General features: G+C 47.8%; 1 protein-coding gene across 2 annotated transcripts; it reads left to right on the forward strand.

Moving 5' to 3' along the window:
• Nucleotides 13,507–27,174, forward strand: PIPOX (pipecolic acid and sarcosine oxidase). Of its 2 annotated transcripts, none has more exons than XM_013971877.2 (8): nt 13,507–13,721; nt 14,964–15,112; nt 22,673–22,886; nt 23,170–23,352; nt 23,907–24,059; nt 24,447–24,605; nt 24,997–25,268; nt 25,563–27,174. In XM_013971877.2, exons 1-7 carry the CDS (start codon nt 13,608–13,610, stop codon nt 25,219–25,221), a joined length of 1,197 nt encoding a protein of 398 aa, XP_013827331.2. In that variant the 5' UTR covers nt 13,507–13,607; the 3' UTR covers nt 25,222–25,268; nt 25,563–27,174. The 2 variants fall into 2 exon arrangements, with proteins under 2 accessions (XP_013827331.2, XP_005693333.2); XM_005693276.3 differs by having other exon boundaries at nt 13,508–13,721; nt 25,193–25,268.

The following is a 27,791-nucleotide window of genomic DNA, read 5'->3' on the forward strand; positions in this document are numbered from 1 at the left end:
AAGTATTTCACACATTGCCCTCCAACATGATATGGGCCACACACTGAGTGGTGCCGGGTTAACAACACAGCCTCTCAAGGGGGGTGACTTTGAAGAGAACAATGGAAATATTTGGCTTAGTACTTTAAAAAATATAAGTACAATAAAATTAAATAAAAGCAATTTTGAAATGACTTGCTCATCTGGGGGCCACTGAGGCCACCCCTGGTTACCTGCTTCATTTCTCAGATGCTTGGTCGGGGCTGATGGAGTCGAGTCCAACTAGCATTTCTCAAAGACCAGAGGGCATCACGGGTTTGGGAGGCCAGCAAGGAAAAGCATCATTGCAGAGTGTGTGTCGGTTTCAGCAGGGCATCTCCAACCTCAGCCACTGGTTCTATGTAATAAAGACAATGCCTTGTATCTGTGTGGTCCTTTGGGAACCTTTACCTTTGATTTCTTTCCACTTTCCTCCAGGATGTTTTTTGCTCTAAGTCTCTAGGAGCCTCTGTCCCTTTCCTAGACCCCAGAAAATAGCAGACTCTGCTTAGGGAGAGTAGAAGCCCAGAGGCTACAAAGACAGCTTCACAGATGCCTTTTCCTTCCCTCCTCTTGTGTCAGAGCTCCTGAAATGAACCGTGGATTTCACTATTTTCCCTCTTTCCACAAACATAGAACATGTTTATTTTTCATGTAGCCTTAAAAACCGGATCTTGGGACTTTCCTGATGACCCAGTGGCTAAAAATCTATGCTCCCAATGCAGGGGACCTGAGTTCGATCCATGGTCAGGGAACTAGATCCCACACGTGGTAACTCAGAGTTCACATGACGTAGCTAAAGATCTGGATGTTGTAATGAAGATGGAAGATCCCAAGAGCTGCAACTAAAGTCCCATTGGAAACACAAAGTGTGTGTGCTTAGGTGTGTCTGACTCTTTGTGACCCCGTGGACTGTGGACTTTGCAACCGTTGAATTCTCCAGGCCAGAATACTGGAGTGGGTAGTCTTTCTCTTCTCCAAGGGATCTTCCCAACCCAGGAATCGAACTCAGGTCTCCCAAATTGCAGGCAGATTCTTTACCAGCTGAGCCACCAGGGAAGCCCAAATAAATATTACAGACAAACAAACAGGGCTTCCCTGGTGGCTCAGTGGTAAAGGATCTGCCTGCCAATGCAGGAGACATGGGTTCAATCCCTGGTCTGGGAAGATCCCACATGCTGCAAAGCAACTAAGCCCGTGAGCCACAGCTATTTAGCCTGTGCTCTAGAGTCTGGGAATCACAACTGCTGAAGCCCTTTAACCCTAGAGCCCATCCTCTGCAACAAGAAAGGCCACAGCAGTGAGAAGCCCAAGCATCGTAGCTAGAGAAAAGCCCAAGCAGCAAGAAGACCCAGCACAGTCAAAAATAAATGAATGAATAAAATTATTTTTAAAAAAAACTGGATCTTTTCCTTATATATACACACTCTCTGTTTTACCAATATCAGCCTTTCCTATATCACTCTTTCTCTTTCTGAGAAGCTGTCTCTTCCCTTCCATCAGTGCTCCAGGGGGCTTTTATTTTTCTTTTATTCTCAGCTTTCTATCAATCAAGGGGAGGGGAAAACACTTTATCTGAACCCTTGGTGTGCAACAGCAGCAACCAGCAGCTGCCAGGGCAGTGGGAACTTCATTTCCAGTGCTGACGTTTATAAATGTGGCACACCATACCAGTAGGAACTAGAATAAATCACACAGCTTCTCCAAAGTTCCCCAGGGGCTGCTTTAGAGTCTTTCCCATTGGGGGTCATGCTCCTCTTTCTTTGCAGGGGGTGGGGGTGTGGAAGGCTGTGATTTGCAACATGAAGCAAACCACATTTTTGCCCACCCTCGGTGTAAGCCCTGAGCCCAGCACCCAGGATGCTCTGGAGCAAGGATGCTCTCGGCCTGTCTCTGGATGTGGAGAAAGGCTTGGGGCTTGAAATCCAGGCTGAAGGTTGGAATATTGGCTCTGTCCCTTACCAGCTATCAGTTTCCTCATCTGCAAAATGGGGCTAAAAATGCCTGCCCCGCCTACCTCCCAGGGCTGTTGTGAAGATCCAATGACCTGTCTATAAAGTGAGGGCCTTTATACAATGTACTGAAGGATTATTAAGGAGCAAAAATAATTTATAACCAGCGTTGTTCAGAGAGAGCTTTCTGGATGGGCTCCAGGCTGACCTCTCTCAGCCCATTCCCTGAACCTCAGCTTTTTCTTTTCATTTAAGAATTCTGGGCAAGGAGCACTGATGATCTGTTCCAAACACAGCTGGACCCTTCCCAATGTCTTGTCTAAGCTTTGCTTCTGCCCCTCCAAATATCAAGAAAATACAGGTAGACAAATATGCTAGGTGGAGAGAGGAAGGGAGAGACAGAGAGAGACTGAGAGAGGGGGGTTTCCAAGGATGAGGCAGGAGACAGGGAGAGTTGCCTCATATCCTCTGTGTCACTGGGAACTCATTATGGATCCTTTCAAGGTTCTGTTCAGCGAGACCCAGCGTAGCCACCCTCCCCCGCCAATCCTACTCCCTGTATATTCCCTACACTTCCAGGGGCTGCACGCCACCTTTGACCTGCTTTCTGGTCCTTCTGTGACTTTCCATCCTACCAAGGCCAATCCCTGTCTGTGGTTGGGCACTTAGGTTCCAGGCAGGGTGCTGACGACGCCCAAAGCCTGTCCCTGAGCCCCCTCAGGACAGCAATTATCTGTACAGTGTCTTCTTCTAAGCCTTTTCCTATATAACAAGATTCCACCCAGCGTCATTCCCCAGAGGCAACTGCTGTTGCCAGTTTCTTGCTATCCTTACAGAGAGAAAACTGATTTTCTTTAAATATTTGTTCAACACTTTATTTAAAGGGATTAGGAGCTGCAAAGAGAAAGACTGTACAGAGGACCAAGTTTCTTTATTGTTCTGAGCAATTCAGCTCTGATGGACAATTGCATGCCTCATTCTTTAAAACAAAAACAGTGAAGTACGTGGGACCCACTCTCAGCTGAAGGCCATTAACATGGGTGATGGGGCAGGGATGACACAATCTATACCTGCATTTTATCAAAATAGTTTTTATACAAATAGAGTGATTCTCTAAAAGGCATCTGGTTAGCAAAATTCTCCTCTGTCTTATTCCAGTCATGATGATGCTTTAGAGTCTTATCTATACTGGCCCTTCAGCCAAAGCCTGGCTGGTCCACCCCTAAATCTGACTCTCATGGTGGCTATTGTGAGCGTCCCATTCTTGTTGTCCTCTGAGTGAGGTGGTCATTCTTATTTGATAATTGCCTCTTTTTTTTTTTTTTTTTCACTTTTGATATCTGAGAAGGAAGGGGACAGGGACGTGTCAATGGAGGACATACTGAAAGGGTGATGTATTTTGGGTACTAGTCATCTGGGCTTACCTGGTGGCTCAGTGGGAAAGAATCCACCTGCCAGTGCAGGATAAGAGGGTTCAATCCTTGGGTCGGGGAGGATCCCCTGGAGAAGGAAATGGCACTCCACTCCAGTATTCTTGCCTAGAAAATCCCATGGACAGAGGAGCTTGGTGGGCCACAGACAAGGAGGCTGCAAAAGTTCAGACACGACTTAGTGACTAAACAACAACAACAATCTGATTGCAGCTGAGGCAGGAAGCCTGTTATGGCAGGCTGAGTTATTTGGACTAACTACCCAGTAAAGGCAACTAAAAATGCTAGATAAAATATAATAAACACCTTAAAAGACCCAAAGAATTGATTAAGTAGTAAAGAATTAATGGGCCAACATGGAAGAGAAAATCAGAGCATAGAAACCAGTTTTCCCCCAAAGAGCTCAACACTCCTAGCAAAGCTGAACTTTCATTTCAATCACTTGGAAGAGGGAGGGAGTTAGAAGTCCATGCTCAGTGCCTGCACGTAGTGCAGAATCGAATAAGGATGATTTTCTCAATACGCTGAGACCCTGAGTGGCTTTCATCATCAGGGTTAAGGTGGACTGAAGTACCCCAGGTCAGGTTCACATTGCCCGGGTGACCCAGGGAAACTCGGACCAGAACATGTTTAGATAGCTCAGGACTGGTGGTACCTCTGATGCCTGGCAGAAGTAAGCACACTTTTCTCTAGAGGAAGGTTCCTTTATATTCAAATAATTCCTGTTTATTTGGAGCAATGTATGATAAATAATCATTTGTTCAAGTGCAGTTACCAGAACTTGGTTAAAGAACGGAGCCTCCAAGAAAATAAGGCTCCATGAGTGAGAATCATAGAAACAAGGGACAAAGGAGAAACAGCTGAGGCTTCATAATTAGCATGATCAGATGTAGACTATAGGGAATTCCCTGGTGGTCCAGTGGTTAGGACTCTGCACTTTCACCACTGAGGACCAGGTTCAATCCCTAGTTGGGGAACAAAGATCCTGCAAGCTGTGTGGCATGGCCAAGAGAAAAAAAAAATGTATAGACAATAAATCATGCTTCCTGTGCTCAAAAAAGTAAAAGGTAAGCCTGAAAATATTTACAAGGAATGCGAAATTGTGTAAGGTGTCAAAATGAATTAAAAAAAAAAAAAAGAGAAATTCTATGGATGGGAGGGGGATTTGGGCGAGAATGGGTGCTGTATATGTATGGCTGAGTCCCGTCACTGTTCACCTGAAACTACCACAACACTGTTAATTGGCTATACCCCATTACAAAATAAAAAAGAATAAAGTTTGAAAAAGAATTTAAAATTTTTTAAAAGTTAAAACAATAGAATTTTTTTAATTTCTAAAAAAGAAAAAACCTACAGTAACTACGATTGAAAAGCCACTCACTAATTTAAAAGTAACTTGGATGCAGTAGAACAGAGTATTAGCAAAGTAAAAGATAATGGTGAAGAATTACCCAGAATGCGGCACAGAGAGAAAAAAAAAAGGAAGGAGGGACTTGGGAAGATAAGAGACACAGTGGACACAGGCCTGACACATGTGTAATTAACACCCCAGACAGAAAGAACAAATAGAGCAGAAGCAAATATCTGAGAAGAGATCATGACTGAGCAGTTTCCAGAACTGGTAAAAGACACTAGTGCACAGATTCAAGAGGCCAGTAAATCCCAAGCATGAAAATCCTGTTTAAACCAGCAGCCAGAGGAGAAAGGCGCAAGTGGTACAATGGGGAGCTTCCTTCCCAGCCTCAACAGGCTAAACCCCATAAAGCCTCCCACCAGGAATCAGCCTGAGTATTCACTGGAAGGACTGATGCTGAAGCTGAAACTCCAGTACTTTAGACTGGACTCGTTAGACTTCAGACTCATTAGAAAAGACCCTGCTGCTGGGGAAGACTGAGGGCAAGAGGAGAAGGGGGTGACAGAGGATGAGATGGTTGAATGGCATCACTGACTCAATGGAGATGAGTTTGAGCAAATTCCGGGAGATAGTGAAGGACAGGGAAGCCTGGCGTGCTGCAGTACATGGGGTCAAAAAGAGTCAGACACAATTTAGTGGCAAAACATCAATAAGAAGCAGAGCCCTATGGCTTTGGTACCCTAGATTCCTTGGCTCCCTTAGTCCCCTTTCCCTCTTTCACTGCCTCGAGGCCTCTCCTCCAGCCAGGTCTTGGTATCATACCATCTGTCCACAAAGGCCTTCCCTCAAACCTCTCTTTCACTCTGATCTCAAAGGAAGAAAGGGGGCCCAGGCAGGAACAGGAAAATGAACGGAAGAATAAGAACCAGTGAGAAAGCAGAGTAAGAGGGACTTCCCTGCTGGTGCAGTGGTTAAGAACCCACCTTCCGATGCAGAGGACGTAGGTTTAATCCCTGGTCAGGTATTTAAGATCCCACATGCTGCAGGGCGACAAAGCCCATATGCCGCTGCTACTGAGCCTGTGGACACCAGAGCCTGCACACAGCCCAACAAAAGACCCTGTGTGCCACAACGAAGACCCAACACAGCCAAAGATACATAAATATTAAAAATAGAAAAGAAAGCAGAGTAAGAGATGAATCTTGCAGGCATTATTGCTCAGGAGATGGGCTAGACTTGCTCTGCGGGGAGGGGGGCAGTCTGGAGGCAACAAGCAGAAAATGGGGATTGATTGATGGCTTAGAAGTTGCTCTTCAAGGACTTCCCTGGTGGTCCAGTGGTTAAGACTCTGTGCTTCCAGTGTAGGGGGCCCAGGTTCAATCCCTGGTCGGGGAACTAAGACCTCGCATGCTGCACAGCACAGCCAAAAAAGAAATAAATTAAAAAAAAAAAAAAAGTTGCTCTCCAGAATTCTGCTTCTCTTCCCTTCCCTTAGGCTTCCCTCTGATTCTCTGCCTCTATGAGCCCACATCTGGCAGTACATTGTGGGAGAGGACCTGAACTCTCCTATCCATCGACCTTCCCTAACAGACAGCACCATCTGCAGAGATGGGAGAGGGGAAGACAAGATCTACTTGAAAACTGGAGAATACCAGAGAACTGAGCCCCTGGAGTTAATCTTCCTGCACGCTACTGAATTTTAGTTGCTATTTGTCACCTGTCAAGCCAGCCCAAGCCGTGTGAAAGCTACTTTTCTTTTCTTGCCCTCAATTCTCACTCCTCTCCTCAACTCGCCACTCCAGAGTTTTCCTGATATCCAGGATATGAAGCGTGGGAAAGACAAAAGAGAGAGGAAGGGGAGACTCCTGACAGAGGGTTCACATATAGTCTCCACTCCAGACACACCCTCACCTCCAAGGAGCAGCACTGGGACACCAGTTCTTAGCACGGGGTTTTTTCTTTTTTTTAACTTTTACATTTTATTTAGGCTTCGTTGGGTCTTCGTTGCTGAAGGGGGCTTTTTCCAGCTGTGCTGCTCAGGCTTTTTACTGCAGTGGCTTCTCTTGTTGCAGAACATGGGCTCTAGGGCACGTGGGCTTCAGTAGTTGTGGCCCACGAGCTTAGTCGTCCCTCAGCAGGTGGAATCTTCCCAGCCCAGGGATGGAACCCGTGTCCCCTGCATTGGCAGGCAGATTCTTAACCACTGGACCACGAGGGAAATCCTCTCAGCACTCTTTGACTTGTCATTTGCCTCAACATCAGCTGAGCTTTAATCGAACCTTCTCCAAAATCCATGCGGTGGAAATATACCCATTCAGATACATACATCTGTAAAGACAGCTTAATGAACACTTGGGTATATCTTAGAGCACCACAGTCAGATGAGTGTGCAAAAGAACACACCTACCAATGCAGGAAAGGTCGGTTCGATCCCTGGGTTGGGAAGATCCCCTGGAGGAGGAAATGGCAACCCACTGCAGTATTCTTGCCTGGAGAATCCCATGGACAGCAGAGTCTGGGGTCTATATATATATATATCTATAGTTCATGGGGTCACTAAAGGGACATGACTGAGCAAGTAAACAACAACAACAAATTGTATAGAGCTTGGATAGAAAGGCCTTGAAACAAGATTAAGAAGATTCCATCATTCGTCTTCAGGGATGTTTTCCCTTAAGACAGTGAAAACCGATCCTCCCTTATGTTTATTGCATTTCCTCTCATCCCAGTGAGGTCTGAGAGCATCCGTTCATAGGCAGATCCCCAGTGCTCAGGCTAAATGATGATCTAATATATTTTCAGAGGTTTCAGCCTCATTTTCCAGGACTTTCCTTATTTCCTACCTGGAGACTGCCTACCAACTGGACTCTTGTATCTTGAGGGAGCAGAGTTGACCCTAATATTTGCTATTCAACAAACACAAAACAAAGACATGGCAGGAAGCGAAGTTAAGGTCTCTAGGGATTCCACAACCTACTTCCTGGCCTGAAGGAGGGTACTGTGCTCAGCATCTCACAGAAGACACTGTCAGCCTTTGATAAACCTTGCTGGGCCTGTCCAGAACAGACCTCTCACCTCCCTAAATACCTAGTACCAGAGATCAAACCACTCAATCCTAAAGGAAATCAATCCTGAATATTCACTGGAAGGACTGATGATGAAGCTGAAGTTCCAATACTTTGGCCACCTGATGTGAAGAGTTGACTCATTAGAAAAGACCCTGATGCTGGGAAAGATTGAGGGCAGGAGAAGTGGACGACAGAAGATGAGATGGTTGGATGGCATCACCAACTCACTGGACATGAGTCTGAGCAAACTCCAGAAGATAGTGAAGGACAGGGAAACCTGGCTTGTTACAGTCCATGCGGTCAAAAAGAATTGGACACAAGTGAGTGACTGAACTGGACTGAACTGAGACAGCCACATGTCTAAGATGCCTGGGACAGCAGAGAAACCCACCATCAATTCAACAAACACATGTGGGTACTTTTCTATCCCATATGCCTTCTCCACACCAGGGAATACTATGTAGCCATCAACTGGAATGTACCAGCTCAGGATGACTCAGGTGGGAGCCAAGATATAGGAAATGGAAACAGCAAGGTGCGGTATAGTATGCTACTTCTGAGATTTAAAAAAAAAAAAGGAATATACCATGTAAGTATGTCTGTATACCCGCAGAACATCCCTGGAAGCATAAAGAAAATAGTAAGAGTATTGCCTATGATGAGGAGCAGGAAATGGCTGAGGATAGGATGGGAAGGAGAATTCCTTTTTGTAGTGTTTTCTTTTGAACTTTTTCATTGTTGTTCACTGTGTCTGTATTACCTATAAAAAATGACAATCAAAGAAGACCCTTCTCTTTAGGGAGCTGAGGGTGCAGGCAGACGTGCAAACAATTGAAACACTCTCTGCTCATTGTCATCATGGAGACGTAGACAGGGTAGGAAGGGACTGTGGGAGAGAGGCCATCCGAGCCGGTGTGCGGGTGTGTGTGGGGGACTTGGAATCATCACAGAGAGTGCTGGATTCTCTCTCAGCCCAGCCTTGCCAGGGCCTGAAGAGCACAGTGAGAACGGACCGTGGTGGAACCGCAGGGGCAGAGGCCAGAACGCCTACTGCGTTGTGTGCCAGGCTAAGAAGCCGCAATTTTATCCTAATAGAAAATAGGCGACTATTAAAGAATTTTCAGAAGAGGAGTGACCTGTTCAGAGCGGCTGTTTAGAGAGAGGATTCTGGCAGGAACACAGAAGGATAGATTAAGAGGGGCAAGAATGGGGTGGAGAGACTGGTTATGAGGTTAATGCAGGAATCTAGGAGAAGGAAGGCAGAGGATGATAAAGAGAGTGGGGATGGAGGAGAGGGATGAAAGCTGAGACCTGCCATGGGTCTGAAGTGTGCATGCTGACCACGAACAGATCTAGCTCTGCGCGCTTGGTTTTCTCACACGGGCGTCCTCTGCTCATTCTGCCCCAAATAGCCCCAGCAGCTGGCAGAATGGGTCCCCAGGGGCCGCTCCCTGGTCAGCCTGCCTGTCTCCTTGCCCCAGGCTCTAGCTGCTTGGCAAAGAGGTGCAGAGGAAAGAACAGAAGTCTGTCCCTCATCATTCAACTCCTAGGTCTCTCTTATTTATTCCACTCTCTCTCTCTCTCTCTCTCTCTCTCTCTCTCTCACGATTCAGGTCCTCTCATTATTTCTGAGCTGTACAGCTTGCTGCTTCCCCAGCTCGCCTCTCCCACCCCTGTCTGTGAAGTGTCAATCAAACCATCGGATGAGCAGCTCAGCCTTCCATCCTCTGCGGCTCTGCCTCAGGACACAGCAGCAATTGCTGACACACAGCAGCGGTGTAGGGCCGCCGGCTCTCCCTTTAATGGTCTTCCGATCCAGAATGGGTGTTAAAGTGAAATTTGAGGGGTTCACTTCTCTCCACTTGCCCCTATCAGGATGACCACAAGGACGGGCAACACTAAGAGAGAGGGGAAGCCTTCAGAAGCCGGAGTGCTTTTCATCTGAAGGTTGGACCACGGCCAGTGTCTGCTTTCGGAGGAGTCGTTTGAAATTCTTAACGAGAAGCAGAATGCTTGAGTCCAGGAATCCAGGGCAGGCTTGTGAAGTAGGGATGGGGAGATAGAATTGTTATTTTATTACTGAAGTTATATTCTATTAAACAAAGGAGAGGTGGGATACAGAGCTGCTTTGTAGCTTCCTGGGAGGATGAACAATGAGAAATGTTCGGGGTTGGAGCGGGGAAGTGGCTAGGAAAACTGAGATTAGAACAAAGAAAGAACCTCCCCACGCCCTGGAACTGGTGACCGGGGAGATCTGAAGCATCTGTTTCCTCGAGGGATTTGTCCTTATCCTTTTACAAATTATGAATGGAAGTGCAATTTTTATAGAATATGGAAATTAATGAGCATTAAGCTCAATTACCTTCGCCAAATTCTCTCTAGATCTCTGATACACACACACATGACTCGTGGTTGTGATCCGTGCGTGTCCATTTGTGTTCTGCGCCTCTTCCCCGGTATGATTTCATATACACATGTCTGTGGAGCCGTCTGTCCTCAGGCTTGTCATTCTGAATATCCTTCCTATTGAGTCAATGTGCCAGTGTCTGTACCTCCATCCCCTGTGGCTGGGTTGTTTCCAATATATATTTTTTTAATTTGTTACTTTTCCCATTTAATTTTCTAAGTTGGTATGTTGTATTTTCATTGCTATTCCATTCAAGAAAATTTCCTTTTTTTTTAAATTTTTTTTTGGCCTCATGGCACATGGAATCTTAGTTCCCTCATCAGGGACGGAACCCAAGGCCTCTGCAGTGGAAACGTGAAGTCTTAACCTCTGGACCGCCAGAGAAGTCTATTAAAAAAAAATATATTATAAAAGCACAATGAGGAATGTCTTCATATAAATGCCCCTTTCTTCCCTTGAATATTTCCCTGGGGTATAGTTCCCAAAGTCTAATTTCTAGGTCAGAAGGTTTGAACCATTTTACCGCCCCAGTGCTCTCCAGGAAGCCCAGGCAATCTGAGTGGCCACCCTACTCTCTCTCCATCCCCGAGGCACTGACAACATCAGATTTTATCATTTTTATTTATTTTTGCTCATTTAATAGGGACATAATTGTACCTTGAAGTTATTTAATTCCCATCTCTTTCATTGCCAGTGAGACTGGGCAGAATTCCACATTAGGATTTATTGTCTGCTTTTCCTTTGTGTAAACTGTTCATCTCCTCTGACATCTTATCAAGAGAAATCTGAAGGCTGATCTTATGTATTTATATCAAGACTTTACATACTGAAAGAGTCCATTTTTCTCAGTTATGTCTGCCACTCCCTAAGGGACCTGTCACGTTGTGAGGTAGATGCTAGCTCGTCCCGTGTGGGTCAGGAGTGGGAGAGTCTTGAGGTCACTTCTGGATCCTAGAGAAGTTTTTTTCAGAAGAAAAAAAAATGCCAGTCGTACGGCAACCCCCTCTCTGGGCCCCTATTTTCCTAGGAAGGGAAGCCTGGGCTGAAAGGATAGCTAGTTGCCAAGGCCATGCTGAAGGAGTCTTTGCTAAGGCTAGGCACCTTCCTATGGTCCCAAGGATGTCCTGGTCCATTACTTTCTCCCGCTTGTAGCACGGCCATACTCAAATCAGAATCATCGTTACAAGTCTGAACTCGTTGGTATAGCACAGTGCTTAAAGAACCTGTTCTGTACCAGACACACCGAGGCTCACCTCTCAGTGCCCCTGTTTACCAGGTGCGAGGCTTTGGGCAAGTTACAGTCTCTGTGAGTCTTTGTGTCTTTGTCTGTAAAGTGGTATTTCAGTTATAGCTGCATGAAAAACTACCTAAAATCTTGGTGGCTAAAAACAGCAACTATTGGACTTCCCTGGTGGCTTAGCGGTAAAGAATCTGCCTGTCAGTGCGGGAGACACAGGTTTTATCCCTGACCCAGCAGGATCCCTTATGCCTCAGAGCAAACAAGCCCACACGCCACAACTATTGAGTCTGTGCTCTAGAGCCCGGAAGCCACAGCCACTAAAGCCTGAGCGCCCTCGAGCGCATGCTCTTGAGAAGCACAATGCCTTCTAGAGAAGGCACCCAATAAGCAATTAGACAGGAGCCTCCACTCGCCACAACTGGAGAAAGGCCCGAGCACAGTAATGAAGAGCCAGCATAGCCAAACATAAATGAACAAAAAAACCTGTTTTATTCTATCTCATGATTTTGTAGGTCAGGAATTCAGATGGGTTTTGGCTAGATGAGTCTTATGCTCCACGTGGCATTAATTGGGTCACTCAGTGGTATTTAACTGGGGGCCAGGGTGGGCTGGAAGGTCCAAGATTGCTTCACTATTTTCTAAAGAAGCTGTTTATTTATTTGTTTTTGGCTGCACTGGGTCTTCGTTGCTGCACGTGGGCTTTCTCTAGTTGTGGTGCACGGGCTTCTCATTGCAGTGGCTTCTCTTTTTGTGAAGCACGGGCTCTAGAGCATGGGCTTAGTAGCTGCTCTGGGGCATGTGGGATCTTCCTGGACCAAGGATCGAACCAGTGTCCCCTGCATTGGCAAGGGGATTCTTAATCACTAGGCCAGCAGGGAAGTCCCAAGATTGCTTCACTCTTATGTCTGTCTCTCCATGTAGTCTCAGGGCCCCTCCATGTGGTCTCTCCAACAGGATGGTTGGACTAACATGGAGGATCCAAGAAGCTGCGTTTAAGGCCTGGGCCGGAAAGTGTCCCCTTGTCACTTCCTCTATAGCCTACGGGTCAAGCTGTCACAGAGCCTGTGATGGGAAGAGTGACCAAGAAGTGGGGGCCATCTTTAATGTGCCAAACGTGGGGATAAAAATATCAATATTTACATCTAGGGCTGTGAGGATTAAACTAGATAATGCATGCAGAGGCTGATTCACCGTGAAGCTAATGAAACTTCAGCCACGGGGCTCCTTAATTGCACGATCTTTTCCAAGTCTTAGGAACTAATTTTGTATTCACAATTTTTCCTTTCCTTTTCTTCAAGAGTCCCCCCGAATTGTATAAGAATTAGGCCCTACACAGCCTGGCTGTGTCCCAAATGCATTTAGCATACTGCCTGGCACAGAGGGAGCCCTCACTCCAGGGTCCCTCATATCCTAGGCTAGTGCCTGGTCCCCTTCTGTGTCTCCAGAGAAAGCTCTTCCTTTTACTCTGTCCTTTCCATTTGTTCAGAATCATTTCCCCTTCTCCTTTTTAAAAGACGAAAGTCAGACACGCTGAGAATAATTTCATAATCACAAACCTGCCCTCCCAATTGGCCCCTGAGCCTACCCCCTGACCTCACCACCCACCAGGGAGGTGGGTCTTACCCTGGGCATTGTGCCAAGTTCTTAGCCAGGCCCTCTAGAGTCTCCAAAGGAAATCAGGCTGGAGAGTGGGAAGACAGCAGGGGGAGGCAGCAGTCCCAGTGCCCGGCTGGGTCTAGGAGGCATTGAAATTCCAGGGCCGGAGTCCTGAGACAAAGATCGTAATGAGACAGGAAGGTGGCATAGGAAGGAGTCCATTTGCATGACAATAATTGAGCCAAGAATAGAAAGCTAGAGGGATGCAAGGGGTGAGGCTGGCAGCTGAGCCAGGCTAAACCTCACAAATCAGACTCCCCAGCTCTGCTTTGGAGGGGAGGCGGGGGCTGAGCACGGTGCCAGGCTTTGGGGGTTGGGAGGAGCGGGGCGAAGGCCAGGGCCCAGGGGACTGTGGGAATGCTGACCAGGTTGTACTTTGCTTTACTCCTCCTCCTTGGGGCTGGAGCCTGCCTCCACCGGCCCTCTCTGATCGCTGAGGTCTCTGTGGTCTCTGAGGCTGTAGGGCTAATTGAGCGGGCAGGATGGCTGCTGAGAGGGAGCTCTATGACGCCATTGTGATCGGGGCAGGCATCCAGGGCTGCTTCACGGCATACCACCTGGCCAAACACAGCAAGAAAATCCTTCTGCTGGAGCAGGTACCGTGTCCCCTCTGCACTCCTGACCTCAGGGACAGTCCCTTTCTCCTCCCCGCCCCCCAACCCCCAGAGGCTTTTCTGGAGCCAGCAGGCGGTGGGGTGGAGGACCTGATCATCACAAATCAAAGGGCCTGGTCATCACAAATTCTGTGCAGTGTGAAGCTTAGCTGTCTGGTGTGTTTCATGACAATGCAAAGACAGTTCCACCCTCCCTAAGACCTGCTTTGGGTTTCTAGGCACATTTCTTCCTTTTGCTGCCTCCCAGATCCTGTCCTTGACCAGCAAGTGTCCCAGGCCCCATTCTCTACCTTCTACCCACCCAGGATCCTCTGTGCCAAAATGGCTGCTCTGACCCAGAAAAGTAATCAGTTCTGCTTTGGGTAACCTTAAGCAGAGGTAATTCTGCCTGGAGGCAAAGGCTGATTAGTCCGCCTAGGAGGTAGGGTTTGTCCTGGCATATTTCTGGCCCCTTACCCTGCAACCAAGCAGTGGCTCCTGTTTTCTTCTGTCACCTCTGGATAATAGCAGTCTCCTTGTTTGATACACAGGAAATGAGGCTTAGGTTTGTTTTTTTTTTTCCTTATAGAAAAGTGACCCCATGAAGTTCAGTCTACTGGCCACTGCCCATGTAGGTAGGCCCTGTATATCCACAGGGTCCTTCCCAGGGCAGATCCACCCAGCCCACCTTCCCAAGGTTTCTACCCTCCCGTTCTACCTGCATCTATCCAGGATGTTTTTGGTTTACTCTTCTTGGTAATGAGCTGGATTGGTTGGAAACCTTCATTTCTCGATCAGTTTTCTCAAAGCCTGAGGGATTCCTGGTCCAACCTCGAAGGAAACACTCTGTCTCTTGTTAAATCCCAAGATAGATCACTTGTCCTGAGCAATCTGAACTACAGAGAAAGAGTCAGCATCAGTTTCCTTGTCCATAAAATGAGGAACCTAGACTAGAAAGATCTCGAACCATCTTTCTAATTCTGCTTCTCCAAGAGTCTAAATGGAGGTTATAACAGGATGACTGAAGACTAACTCACAGAGGGACTTTGGGATGCGAATGATGTTAGCAAAAAGAAGGCGTGAGTTAGAGCTGCTGAAGAACTTCTCTTCTGAAGCCAAGTCAGTGCTTGGCCACAAAGGGAGAAATATTTGAAGGATAAGCACTCCTCATTGACAGCGCATGATTAGCCGGCTCCTAAAGGGGAGGGGTGTCAGCTGCAGCTGTCTCTTGTTCTCCATCTCCAGTTCTTTCTCCCGCACTCCCGAGGAAGCTCCCATGGGCAGAGCCGGATCATCCGAAGGGCGTACCCAGAAGATTTCTACACCCAGATGATGGCTGAGTGCTACTCCATGTGGGCCCAGCTGGAGCATGAGGCGGGAACCCAATTATACAGGTTGGGTTGGTGGGAGAGAATTCCTTGAATCCTGGGGCTTGGCACCTGGGGGTGCTTTTACCATAAGAGGGGGTGGTGCCAGGAACACTTGATGTGCAACAAGGGACACACAGGGTCTCGGAGGTGTTGGATCCATGGAAGCATTCTGCTTGCTGTCACCACGCCACGGGTCCAGCTGGCTCCGGCCAGGCTCTGAGTTCCAGGGCTGGGTTCAGACCATGTGCCCAAGGCTTGCAGAGGTTGTTTGGGGAAAGCTGCTGGAAAGACACTCGGCAGGTGCCCAGAGCTAGAGTGTGTATCTACATTTCCGTGAAGCTGACAGAAGCTCTATCAGGGCAGGGATTGAAATAGAGGAGAAGAACTCTGCTTGATTATTTTTAATTAAAAAAATAATAATTTATTAGGCTGTGTTGGGTCTTAGTTGCATCATACGGGATCTTGCATTGCTCGTTGCAGCACGTGGACTCTCTAGTTGAGGCACGCAGGCTCAGTAGTTTTGGTGCATGGATTTAGTTGCTCCCTGGCATGTGGGATCTTAGTTCCTCAACCAGGGATCGAACTCGTGTCTCCGGGACTACAAGGTGGATTCTCAACCGTTGGACCACCAGGGAAGTCCCTCTGCTTGATTCTTTATATTCCTACTAGTATCACAACTTCTCATGCTGGGTCCTCACCCTTAGAACAACCCATATAAATCCATTTCATTTTTCTCTGCATACTTCCTCCCATGGGAAAAAATGGCGATGCTCCTCAGGCTACACTGCTTGCCACGGAGGGAGCCTGCAGCTATTTCCATGGGAGCCTGATGCTCCCATGTCTTTTCTGACCCTTAAGATCCGTCCCCCAACCATGACCTTTTAAATACTCATGAGGAAGAAGGCAGACAACCCAGGAGGCAAAGAGAAGTTTTACCACCCGCCATATCATCCTCCCACCTTCTCTATGGCTCTTAACTGAACTTCCTACAGAACCACTGCTCTACCCTACAGGGTGGCAGTTATTTTAATGGCCAGGAACCAAGAGGTTACTGTTCTGTTGCAAAAACACCATTAACTTAAGAACAAAGTGAAATCCATTATGCAAATACAGCTAGGGCAGCTAATTACAGATTGATTCCAGAGGCAGCTAATGCACCCAGCACCCAAATAAAGGAGCATGTCTTGCTGAGGGGTGGCCTGGCAAAGGGACCCCCCTCTCCATCAGCCATCTGTGAATATTGCTGAGTATCTTGTGCTGAAAGATCTGCCGAGGCCTTGGAGGGCACACTTCATCCCAGAAGACAAGGAGGCAACTGAGAGATGTTTGGAAAGTGGAATCTTTCAGAGAGGAGACAACTCTGGAGTCAGACAGGCTTGCATTTGACTTTTTGCTCTGCCTCTTACCAGCTGTGTGACCTTGGAAAAGTTTCTGTACCTCTCTGCACCTCATTTTCTCTTCTAGGGCTTTGTGAGAATTAAACGAGACTCTTATGAAATACTTGGCACTATGCCTAGCACCTTTGAATACAAACATGGCAGTTCCTTCCAGTTATTCTGGGTCAGCTGCGTCCTATCTCCATCGAGTAAGGGGGGAAGAAATGCAGGAGGAGGCAGATGGGATGCAGGAAGCATGGACATTGAGGGGAAGGGCTGCTGGAGAGAGGGAAAGGGACCGTTGGATAGGAGACTCATGATCTCACAACCCTCTTTTGCAGGAAGGCAGGAATTTGGAAGGGCTTTGGAATAAGGCAGGCCTGGCTCTAGATATCAGTTCACTCTGACATATTTAGCTGTGTGGTTTGGAGCAAGCTATCTAACCTCTGCGAGACTCAATTTTCTCATCTGCAAAATAGGGGTAATAATATCTATTTCCTAGGTCTGTTGTGAGGATAAGTATGTAAAGGGTTTAGAATGCTACCTGACAAATCACCATCATCATCATCACTGCATGTTTTAGTGCTTATGATAAGAAGCTGGGGGTCCAATGGCTAAGACTCTGTGCGCTCCCAATGCAGGGGACACAGGTTTGATCCCTCGTCAGGGAAGATCTTGTATGCTGTTCAGCCAGAAAAAAACAAAAAGGAAACTAAGGCTGTTCTAAAAGTACCTGATCCATGTTAACTCATTTAATTCTCCCTACAAACTTATGAGAGGGTTGCTACTGACCAGTCAAGATCTTAACCAGTAGTGCAATTCACAGAATTACTCAACTTTTAGTCTAGAGCAGAGTTTGGCAAATTTTCTGTGAATGGCCATATAGTAAGTTTGCAGGCATTGCAGGCCATATGGTCTCTGTTGCAGCAATTCAGTTCTGCCAGTTACTCAACTCTGCCATTGTGAAAGCAGCCACGAATAAAGTGAAAGTGAAAGTCGCTAAGAGCTGTCCGACTCTTTGTGACCCCACATAGTCTGCCAGGCTCCTCTGTCCATGGAATTCTCCAGGCAAGAATACCGGAGTGGGTTGCCATTCCCTTCTCCAGGGGATCTTCCTGATCCGGGATTGAACCCGGGTCTCCTGCACGTCAGGCTGATTCTCTACCATCTGAGCCACCATAATACGAAAACAAATGACCATGGCTGGGTTCCAATAAAACTTTACGGACACGGAAACTTCACATAATTTTCAGCTCATGAAATATTCTTTTGCTTTTCGTCAACCATTTAAAAACTTGAAAACCATCTTGGCTGTGGGACAGGCATAAACAGGTGGCAGACCTGATACAGCCCCTGGGTCATATCTTGCTGGCTCCTGATTTAGGGGATGACAGAGGATGAGATGGTTGGATGGCATCACCAACTCAAAGGATAAGAGTTTGAGGAAGCTCAGGGAGTTGAAAGGAAGCCTGTTGTACTGCAGTCCATAGGGTCACAAAGAGTCAGACATGACTGAGCAACTGAATTGACTGATTGATTGATTTAGGAAATACCACAGACTACTTACCTTGTCCATCTCTTGTCTCCATACAAGTTCATGCCTAAATTATCCCAGGTCAAAAGGTTGCTCTGTGTGTGCGCATGTGCTCAGTTCCTCAGTCGTGTCTGACTCTTTGTGACCCCATGGACTGTAGCCCATCAGGCTTCTCTGTCCATGGGATTTCCCAGGCAAAGAGTATTGGAGTAGGTTGCCATTTCCTTCTCCAGGGGATCTTCCCCACACAGGGATCAAACCCAGGTCTCCCACATTGCAGGTAGATGCTTTAACCTCTGAGCCACCAGGGAAGCCAGGACATACTCTCGCCCCTCTTAAAAGACTATCTACCTGCTTTCCCTGCAAAAAGACTCTTCCTATGCCTCAAAGCCCCACTTACAGAAAATGAGGAGTGAAGTGAATGTTCTTTGAAAAATCTTTAAAGTTCTTTATAGTGCTAGGTTTTATTATTGTGTTGTGTTGTTATTATTAACAGTTTCTTCCTTACGGCCAACCTAATTTACCCAGGCAGGCTAGTTTATTTAGTTCTTTTACTCGGAGCCACGGAACAGATACTTCCCATTCCAATTCCTTGATCTTTTGTTCTGATTTTCTAAATGATTCATCAGCTGTGTGGTTTTTATTCTCTTAAGTTCTTCTGGAAGAACTAGCACAATATCATAATTGAACTGATAGATACAAACATATTTACTTAATGATATTTGATGATGATTGAAAAAAAAAAAGCCTTCAGGAGTTGATAGCTAAGGTGGTTGTCCAATTCTTTTCATTCTGTTCTGCCACTTCCAGTGACAGTGGCATACTGAATATGGGTGGGCTCCGGATATTTGCATATACTCCGGGAACAGACAATGACACATGTCAGATCACAAGGTCTGAGTCTTTTGTGATGTGTACAGCCAGGATGATGATACCCAGAGCAAATCCCAGCTCTGTGGCCCATCTCTTTCCTGCCCCCTCCTTCTCCCTTTGAGTCCTACTATCTAGCTCCTGACCCGGGCTGCCCCTGCTTAGCTGACAATATCAGACAAGATCACAGCCGTAGGCAGTACAGCTGCTGGCAGAACCTGGTGGCCCCCTCCGCAGCTGCTGCTTCCCGTGTCTGCAAAGTGTCTGGCTTGTCAGCCGCATCCCCTCCCTGGAGCAGTCTTTGTTAACCAATTCCACCTCGGCCCACTGAGCTGAAGATGAAACACCAGGAGCTCCTCGAAAACCAACAAAGACAGCAGCCATTACCAAGTCCTATTGGAGTTCCTTCCCAAAGGTGACTCTCAGAGCTGGCTTGCTGGTACTTTTCACCCAGAAGGGGGAAGCTGGAGCTTGGAATGGGAGATGGCAGATGCACGGAGAGCTGTCTGCCCCTCCCAATTCCTCCCAGCTCCATCCTGCCTCCTGTCCTATTGTAGTAACTGGTAAAAATCCCTCATCACCAATTCCGTCCATCACTTCTAAGGCTTTAATAGGGCCACAGAGAAGTCAAGGGCTTCACTGGTGGCTCATGCAGTAAAGAATCTGCCTGCAATGCGGGAGACCCAGGTTTGATCCCTGGGTCAGGAAGATCCCCTGGAGAAAGGAAAGACTACCCACTCCAGTATTCTTGCCTGGAGAATTCCATGGGCAGATCCTGGCAGGTCACAGTCCATGGAGTCGCAAAGAGTTGGACATGACTGAGCAACTCACACACTCACACACACATACACACACAGAAGTCAACAGGCTGCTGGGAGGAATCTCTTCCTAGCACTGGATCCAGCTAGGGTTGGGAGGAAGGCACAGTTTAGCACCAAATTCTCGGCACTCAGTTGATGGTGTCCTGCGACTTCGGAGGTGAACTGTTTTCAGGGTTCCCTGGCACCCAGCCTCACTTCAAGGTGCCGTCTTTCTAGACCAGCCCTGACTACTCCCTGACTACTCATTTCCTGGTCTTTCTTTCTTTTTTTTTTGGCCTGTGAGATCTTTGTTCCTTCTCACCCTCTTCCTCCCAAAACTTGGTAGCTGGGATCTGAGCAGAAAAAGAGGAAAGGGAGGCCCAGAGCATGGGGGTGAGAAATTGATGCAGAATGAGCAGACTGTTTATTGGGATCTAGGAAAAGCCATTAAGAAAATAAGCACTTAAATGATTTTCAATCTGCCCGTGGAAGTCATCTATCTTCATACTGGGGGAGAAAAAGCCCGTTCTCCAATCCCGGTTTTGATTGACTGATTTCCAATTCTCTAAACATTTCCCACAGGAGACTCTCACCTATCTCCCATAATGACAGGCCTTCGCATTTCCAGGCAGTGTTTTACATTTATTTCCGATTTGCTCATAATGGTCAAAAAATCTCTCTCCAATCCAAAGCATTTCTCCAGCAGTGCATAGTTTCCCTCGGGCCAAATAGCTCAGCTGTGATCCACAGAAAATGAGAATTTCCCAAACGCATCTTCGGACTAGGGGAGGGTCCGGCACCGCAAATTCAGACGGAAAATTTCCCACTGTTAGATCAATATCTGGGCTAAGAAATAAATGCCACAGGGGCAGAGAGCTGGAGCAAAATGATTACAATCGGCACAATTACATTCACCGGCAGAATCAGCTCGCTGATTACTCCTAGGGATGGGGTGCTCCCGCTTCAGCCACCACAGGACGGCTTGGGAATTAGAACATCACTCAGCATTTCATAATTTGACAGATTTGCCCGTTGCCTTGGCATGAGTTCATTTCCTCCATGCAGTACATTCCTGTAAGAGGAGTTCTTATTTCAAGGAAGGAAGGAAGGAAAGAAGAAAGAAAGGCAAGAAGGGAAGAAGAAAAAGAGGGTAAAATGAAGGGAAAGTAAATCTCAGAATATACAAGAGACCAAGGCTGGTACGTTGCAGGCAGAGGTTAAAATATGCTGCTTGGGAATTTCCGGGTCAGGGATCTGATATTATGACTGCTCAGGTGAGAATGAAGCCAGGACTTAAGCAGAATTGTAGCCAGCCACAGCTTCATGGGGTACAAAGGGCTCAAGAACATATGCTTGGGTGACTTCCTTTTCCTGTTGATCGAGGAGTTTACTAGGCGAGTTTTCATTACCTGAAACCCAATCTGAAGTCCTTCTGGGGCCACAGGAAAAGGACTGTCTGCTGACAGGTGGGGATTTCTACAGCATCTTCCCTCTGCCGAGCTTTGAAGAGGCAGAGGCGCTCAGCGCTTTCTCATCAGTGGTGGATGCTGAGTAGGCGGGGGCCATGGCAAATGGATTGGGCATGCTGCGAGGCTCTGTGTACTGACACCAGCCCCAGGGCCCGCTGTGTCCCTACCCCCTCCCAATCTTCTCTTTAATCCCCCCAACCAGATAATGTGGGATTTGGAAGCATGTAATATCCATGAGACTCCATTATAGGCTATTACGAGCTTTATATACAGTACCTGGGGGATGTGTCAGGCTGATGCTTGTCACTGTGGCTGCTGGAACCAAGAGGGACTACAGGAGTGGTCCCAAGGGCCAAAGTGACCCTTCTATTGTTTTTATCAGTTTCCACAAAAAGGCAGCTCTGATCTCTGGTGACAGAGAGGTGGAAAGCACTAAACAGAAACGGCTTTCACTCAGAGTAAGAAGCATACAGGGATGTACAGGGAGAAACACAATCACCGAATCACTGAATTAATTCCTGGAGCCCTAAGAGGCTATCTACTGGGGTTTCTGCATGAGGGCACTATTGGCATTTGGGTGGGATTTTCCTGAACATTCCAGGTTTAATATCCCTGGCCCCTGCCCACCAAATGTGAATGGCAACCCCCAGGTATTGTGACAAGCAAAAAAACAAAAACAAAACAGATCCAGGCCATTTCTACACCCTCTCTGATGTGAAATCTCTAATAGTCCAACAGTCATGCATTACAGAAGAGGAATCTGGGGGTTGGCTCAGCGAGCAATCAGAGCAAGGATACAGAGAGGATGCCAGGGCTGGACCTAGAGCCAGATCTCCCAACTTAGGATCCTTTCCACAAAACAAGCAGCCTGAGGAGGAACCAAGAGATAGACACACAGGATGGGATAAAACATGATACGCCACGGAAAAGGGACCGCGAAAAGAAACAGCAAGGGGTTGGGAAAGGGAAAAGAAATAAAGTTGTTGTTCAGTCGCTCAGTTGTGTCCAACTGTTTGAGACCCCATGGACTGCAGCACACCAGGCTTCCCTGTCCTTCACCATCTCCCAGAGCTTGCTCAAACTCAAGTCCATTGAGTCAGTGATGCCATCCAACCATCTCATCCTCTGTTGTCCCCTTGATCTCTGAAGAACAGAGATCAAAACAGTGAGTAGGGTCAGGGAACTGGAGGGAGGGGAAGAAATCTTACCAGATTCATTCAACCTTTACCACTTTATAGGTGTGGCGATAAAAGAGGACTTAGGATCTCTGTCCTCAAGGGCAGGGTGGATCCTGAGGAGGGAAGATGGAGGGACAAGCAAACCAATAGTGACAGCCAAGATCAGACTGAGGGATGGGCTGGATACCAGCGCAATACTGGGACTCTCACAACAGAACAGAGATGTCTCTGCCTGTTTTCTGAATGTGAGGCCAGGACTTCCCTGATGCCTGGCCCCGGACCCTTGCTGAAGAATGACAGAAAAGGAAGGGCCCAGATGCAAACTCTCACGTAGGGGTCTTTTTTTCTTTTTAACAGGCAGACTGGACTACTGCTGCTGGGAATGAAGGAGAATCCAGAATTAAAGACAATCCAGGCTACTTTGTCGAGGCAGGGAGTGGAGCACCAGTGTCTTTCATCTGAGGAACTGAAGCAACGTTTCCCCAATATTCGGTTGGCCAGGGGAGAAGTGGGGCTCTTGGAGGTGTCCGGAGGAGTTCTCTATGCCGACAAGGCACTCAGAGCCCTCCAGGTGACATGGTGGATCATTAGGGGCCACACAGCTCCTGCTCTGGGCATCCTGGGTCCCCGTCAGCCATCCCCTGACCCCTGGCCAGAGGAGCGCATTGGCCCTGCGGGTTCTAGTCTTGACTGTGGGGGCAGGGCGATTTTAGATATCCTATTAGGCCTGGACAATATGGGTGAGGAGGTCTAGAGCCTGCCCGCTCTTTTCTGCCCTTAGTGAAGGATTCTTTGTCCACCAGGGTGAACCACATATAAAAATGATTCTTCCTTCCCTGTTCCTGCCCTTTCAGGATGCAATTCGAAAGCTAGGTGGCATAGTGCATGATGGAGAGAAGGTAGTGGAGATAAAACCAGGGCTACCAGTTACGGTGAAAACTACCTCCAGGAGCTACCAAGCCAAGAGCTTGATCATCACGGCAGGTCCTTGGACCAACCGGCTCCTCCGTCCCTTGGGAGCTGAGCTACCTCTCCAGGTAGGGGGAACTAGAAGCTTGGGAGGTCGTGTTTAAGAAAAGTTGGACCTAGAGGGACTTGAGCTTGAATCTTCCACCTGCCACGTGTTAGTGGATGACTTTGGGCAAGTTCATTCACCTCACTGAACCTCAATTTTATAGCCTGTAAAATGGGGACTAGGGCTGTTGGAGAATTAAATTAAATGATACATATAGAGGCCTTGAGACTTCCCAGGTGGCACAGTGGTAAAGAATAAGCCTACCAATGCCAGAGACTCAGGAGATGCGGGTTCAATCCCTGGGTCGGGAAGATTCCCTAGCAAAGGAAATGGCAACCCACTCCAGTATTCTTGCCTGGAGAATCCCATGCACAGAGAATCCTGGGGGGCTATGGTCCATGGGGTCGTAAAGAGTCGGACATGACTGAAATAACTTAGCACACACACACACAACACAATATCACATGTAAATGACACGAGAACTGAGTGAAACAAAGATGGGTGAGTTGAGCAGGGCATCTGGAGGACCCCAGAATGTTCTCCTTTTCATTTCCCACTTTCTCTTCCTGCTCCAAGACCCTGCGGATCAACGTGTGTTACTGGCAAGAGAAGGTTGCTGGAAGCTACAGTGTGTCCCAGGCCTTTCCATGCTTCATGGGCCTGGGCTTAAGCCTGGCTCCTCACCACATCTACGGGCTGCCCTCCAGAGAGTACCCAGGGCTGATGAAGGTGAGGGGAGAGGTCCAGAGAAGGCTAACAGGGTCCCATGCAGATTTGGGGCGGCTACCCTAACTTCCCTCTCAATGAGCTCCCTCAGACGCCAGCGAGCAGCAGCAGGAACCAACTTCACTATTCAGTATGTGCCGCACGAGACTCCCAGCTGTCCTGGGGCCCAGCAAAGGGAGCCCTTCCTTTGTAAACAGAGGGTTAGCGGGGGAACGGACGGCTAGGCAACCTTGTGTGGCAACAAAAAGCATCTGACAGGACTGGGGAAGGCTGGGGTGATGGCTGCGGTGCCTCCTGTGTGCAACCTGCCCCCCACCATCTCCTGCCGGGCTGGGGGTGGTGTGCAGGAAGCCGGCCCTTCCAGCTCAAACTGTTCTGATTGGGAGCCAGGTCTGCTATCACCACGGCAACAATGCAGATCCCGAGGAGCGGGACTGCCCGGCAGCTTTCTCAGACATCCAAGATGTCCACATCCTGAGCGGTTTTGTCAGAGATCACTTACCTGACCTGCAGCCTGAGCCTGCTGTGATGGAGCACTGCATGTACACGGTAAGTGTGGGGGCAGCCGGGCCGGGCCCTCCCACGGCCCTGGGAGCAGGGCAATGGGGCAGACCGGCCTTGCGCGGCTTGGGCCAGACTCGGCCTGACCTCTGACATAGCATGTGACTTGAAACAAATGAGCTCATTTCTGAGGGTCGGCTCGCCTCCACCCGAGAGGGCCCATTAGAGGTTATTCATATTCCTTTTCATTAGGAAACTAGGCTTATGTCTGGCAGTCCTTCACTATGTTTCCCAGAAGAACTCTAAAAGAGTTTTTGGCAAGATGTTCTAGTTGAGCAGGCCTTGGGGACAAAGAGAAGAGACAGATGTCACCAGGGCCGGAGGCATCTTGGCTGAAGTTAGTTCACACACATTAACTGAGCGCCTACTGTGTTCATAGCTCTGTATGAGAAGAGACAGATGGACAAATGAGAAAGACCTGCGTACCCCAGGGCGCTGGCATGCAGAAAGCACGCCTGTGTCCTGTTCCCATTCTTTCTGGAAAGAAACCCAGCCGAGTCTCCTCCCTTCTGAGCCTGCAGCTCTTCTTCCTCCTTCTATCCTCAAAGGACACAGGTGTGATTGTTTCTTTCTAGAACACCCCCGATGGGCACTTCGTTCTTGATAGACACCCAAAGTACGACAACATTGTCATTGGTGCTGGATTCTCTGGTGAGCCTGAGCGAGGGAAGATGGGGTGCCTTAAAGCTGACCTCAGTGCAAGGCAGAATAGTGTTTTTCATGCTTTAAGCTGATAAGAGAAGGGCCAAAGTCCAGATTGTGAGTGTATAAGGGGGCTGAACGGGACTGTCAGAGAATAAGGGGTGCTCATGGTGGGAGGCACCGTCTGCCTTTGGGGTGCAACCAGTGGGAATGTTAGCCCTGTCTGGGGACTGTGTAGGGGACTTCCAGGGAGCCCAGCTCTTGTCTATGAGGATGCCTGACCACCTGTTCTCCTTTCCCTAGGGCATGGGTTCAAGTTGTCCCCTGTTGTGGGGAAGATCTTGTATGAATTAAGCATGAAATTAACGCCATCCTATGACTTGACACCTTTTCGGATCAGCCGCTTTCCTAGCCTGGGCAAAGCCCACCTTTGACCCCTCGCCAGCAGCTTCCCTTCTGTGCCCAGGAGTTGGAAATAAAGCTGGGAAAGTCATCTAAGAGGAAGAAAGAGGCTGTGGGAGGCTATCCTTTTCTCCTGCCTCTCTTCAGTCCCCCATAAACACCAGCTGATTGAACGTACCTTCTTTCTCTGGCCAGCTCCCCAGTCACACACCACTTTTTTGCTTCAGTTCAATCAGATATTCTATAATCACAAAGTGCCAAGGACTTGGAGGTGGATGTCTCAGTAAGGAAGGGGCATAAGGACTGGCTCAGGAGACCAAAGCAACTGTTAAAATTCTCTTCACCGGCGCATTTGTTGAATTTCGGATAGATCTGACGAAAGTTGCCTAGGGGAGGGTAAACAAGATGGTCCATTCATGCCCTTGGAGCTCCTTTTCATAAAACTAGAGCCATCCTCTATCACGAACCCCCACAAAATGTGGCTCGTTGTGGGTACACAGTAAATGTTTGTTGAAAAAAAAAATGTGTTGAACAAACAGATAAGTAAATGACTGCCTTGCATGAAAGCCTGTGGCGGGCTTTATTTTCCATGTGACCTTATTTCTTACAGAATTTAATTGTCTGAATTAGCACCACAGAATCCATTACCCCAGGACTCCTTAGGGTCTTTATTCCCTCAAAGCACCACACCCTCTTTCTCTAGATTCTTTGTCTGGTTCTCATCCTCTCATAAAGACGCTCAACTCCCCAGTCTCTCATTAAGGTGTATTGTCAGGTCTTTATGAAGATGGAGCTGTTCTACCAGAAAGGAAGAGAGAGACACACTCGCTCAGAAACCCTGTTCAATGTTTGAATGTTAAATGTGCCATTTTATTATCATTAGGATTGCTCCCACTTAATGAAACAGCATTAACACCGAGTCGGCTGGCCTCCTTGCACTAATTGCTTTGGAAGGAAACAGGCTCATAACTGCCCCAGGGTGGGTGGAGGGGTGAAAGGTGTAAACAGAGACTCAAGGAAGGCTGAGCGCATTCTGATGAAACCAAAGCAGGAGGATCTCCAGACAGGGGCCCCTAGGGCCCAAAAGAATAGGAGTTAACGTGCTCTGGGGAGAAAAAACAAAACAAAACAAAACAAGACTGGGACTGGGTGGGGTGGAAATGTTCAGAGGAATCCCTGAGGGGGGAGGAGTGGGAAATGAGAATCAGAGTAAAAATATTCTCAAAGGAAAAACAACACAGAGGAAATTACTCTTCAATTGCCGTATGGGCCTAGGCACATGGATTAATGCTGATTTCTCCTGGGAATTATAAAAGCTAGCCAGTTGGAATGGAACACGTCTCCAACTCTGCTTTTTGGGTGCTCTCACTTGGTTTCCTGAACCACAGCCTCTAAAAGGGTGGGGGGAGGATAATCATATCTGTAAAATGGGAATGATGTTACATCTCATGGATCAACCTTGAAGACATAATGCTGAATAAAATCGTCCAGACATAAAAGGACAAATAGTGTATGATTCCACTTGTACGAGCTACGTGTGTGTGCGTGCGCGCGCGCGCTTAGTCACTTCAGTCATGTCTGACTCTGTGACCCTATGGACTGTAGCCCACCAGGCTCCACTGTCCATGGGATGTCCATGCAAGAATACTGGGGTGGGTTGCCATGCCCTCCTTTAGGGGATCTTCTTAATCCAGAGATCAAACCCGAGTCTCTCGTGTCTCCTGCTTTGGCAGGTGGGTTCTTTACCACTAGTACCTCTTGGGAAACTTCTGAGCTACTTAGAGTAGTTAAATTAACAGAAACAGAAGGGGGAATGGTGGTTGCCAGGGTCTGGAGAGAGGAATAAGGAATTATTGTTTAACGGGCACAGAGCTTCAGTTTGGGAAGATGAAAAAGTTCTGGAGATGGATGATGGTGATGTTTGTATAAGACTGTGAATGTATTTAAATGCCACTCAACTGTACACTTCGCATGGTTAAGATGGGGGACTTCCCTAGCAGCCCAGTGGCTAAGACTCCAAGCTTGCCAGTGCAGGAGGCCTGGGTTCGATCCTTGGTCAGGGAAATAGACACTGCTTGCTGCAACTAAGAGTTTGCCTGTGGCAACTAAAAGATCTGCATGCCTCAGCTA

The sequence above is a fragment of the Capra hircus genome, chromosome 19 (assembly GCF_001704415.2).
Source record: "Capra hircus breed San Clemente chromosome 19, ASM170441v1, whole genome shotgun sequence".
Lineage (NCBI taxonomy): Eukaryota > Metazoa > Chordata > Mammalia > Artiodactyla > Bovidae > Capra > Capra hircus.

What these genes read in the sequence shown, in the direction of transcription:
- PIPOX (XM_013971877.2), top strand. Translation starts at nt 13,608, where the DNA reads ATGGCTGCTGAGAGGGAGCTCTATGACGCCATTGTGATCGGGGCAGGC. An exon ending in AAATCCTTCTGCTGGAGCAG is followed by an intron (nt 13,722 to 14,963) that starts GTACCGTGTCCC and finishes CTCCATCTCCAG; the next exon opens with TTCTTTCTCCCGCACTCCCG. An exon ending in GAGCTGAGCTACCTCTCCAG is followed by an intron (nt 23,353 to 23,906) that starts GTAGGGGGAACT and finishes TCCTGCTCCAAG; the next exon opens with ACCCTGCGGATCAACGTGTG.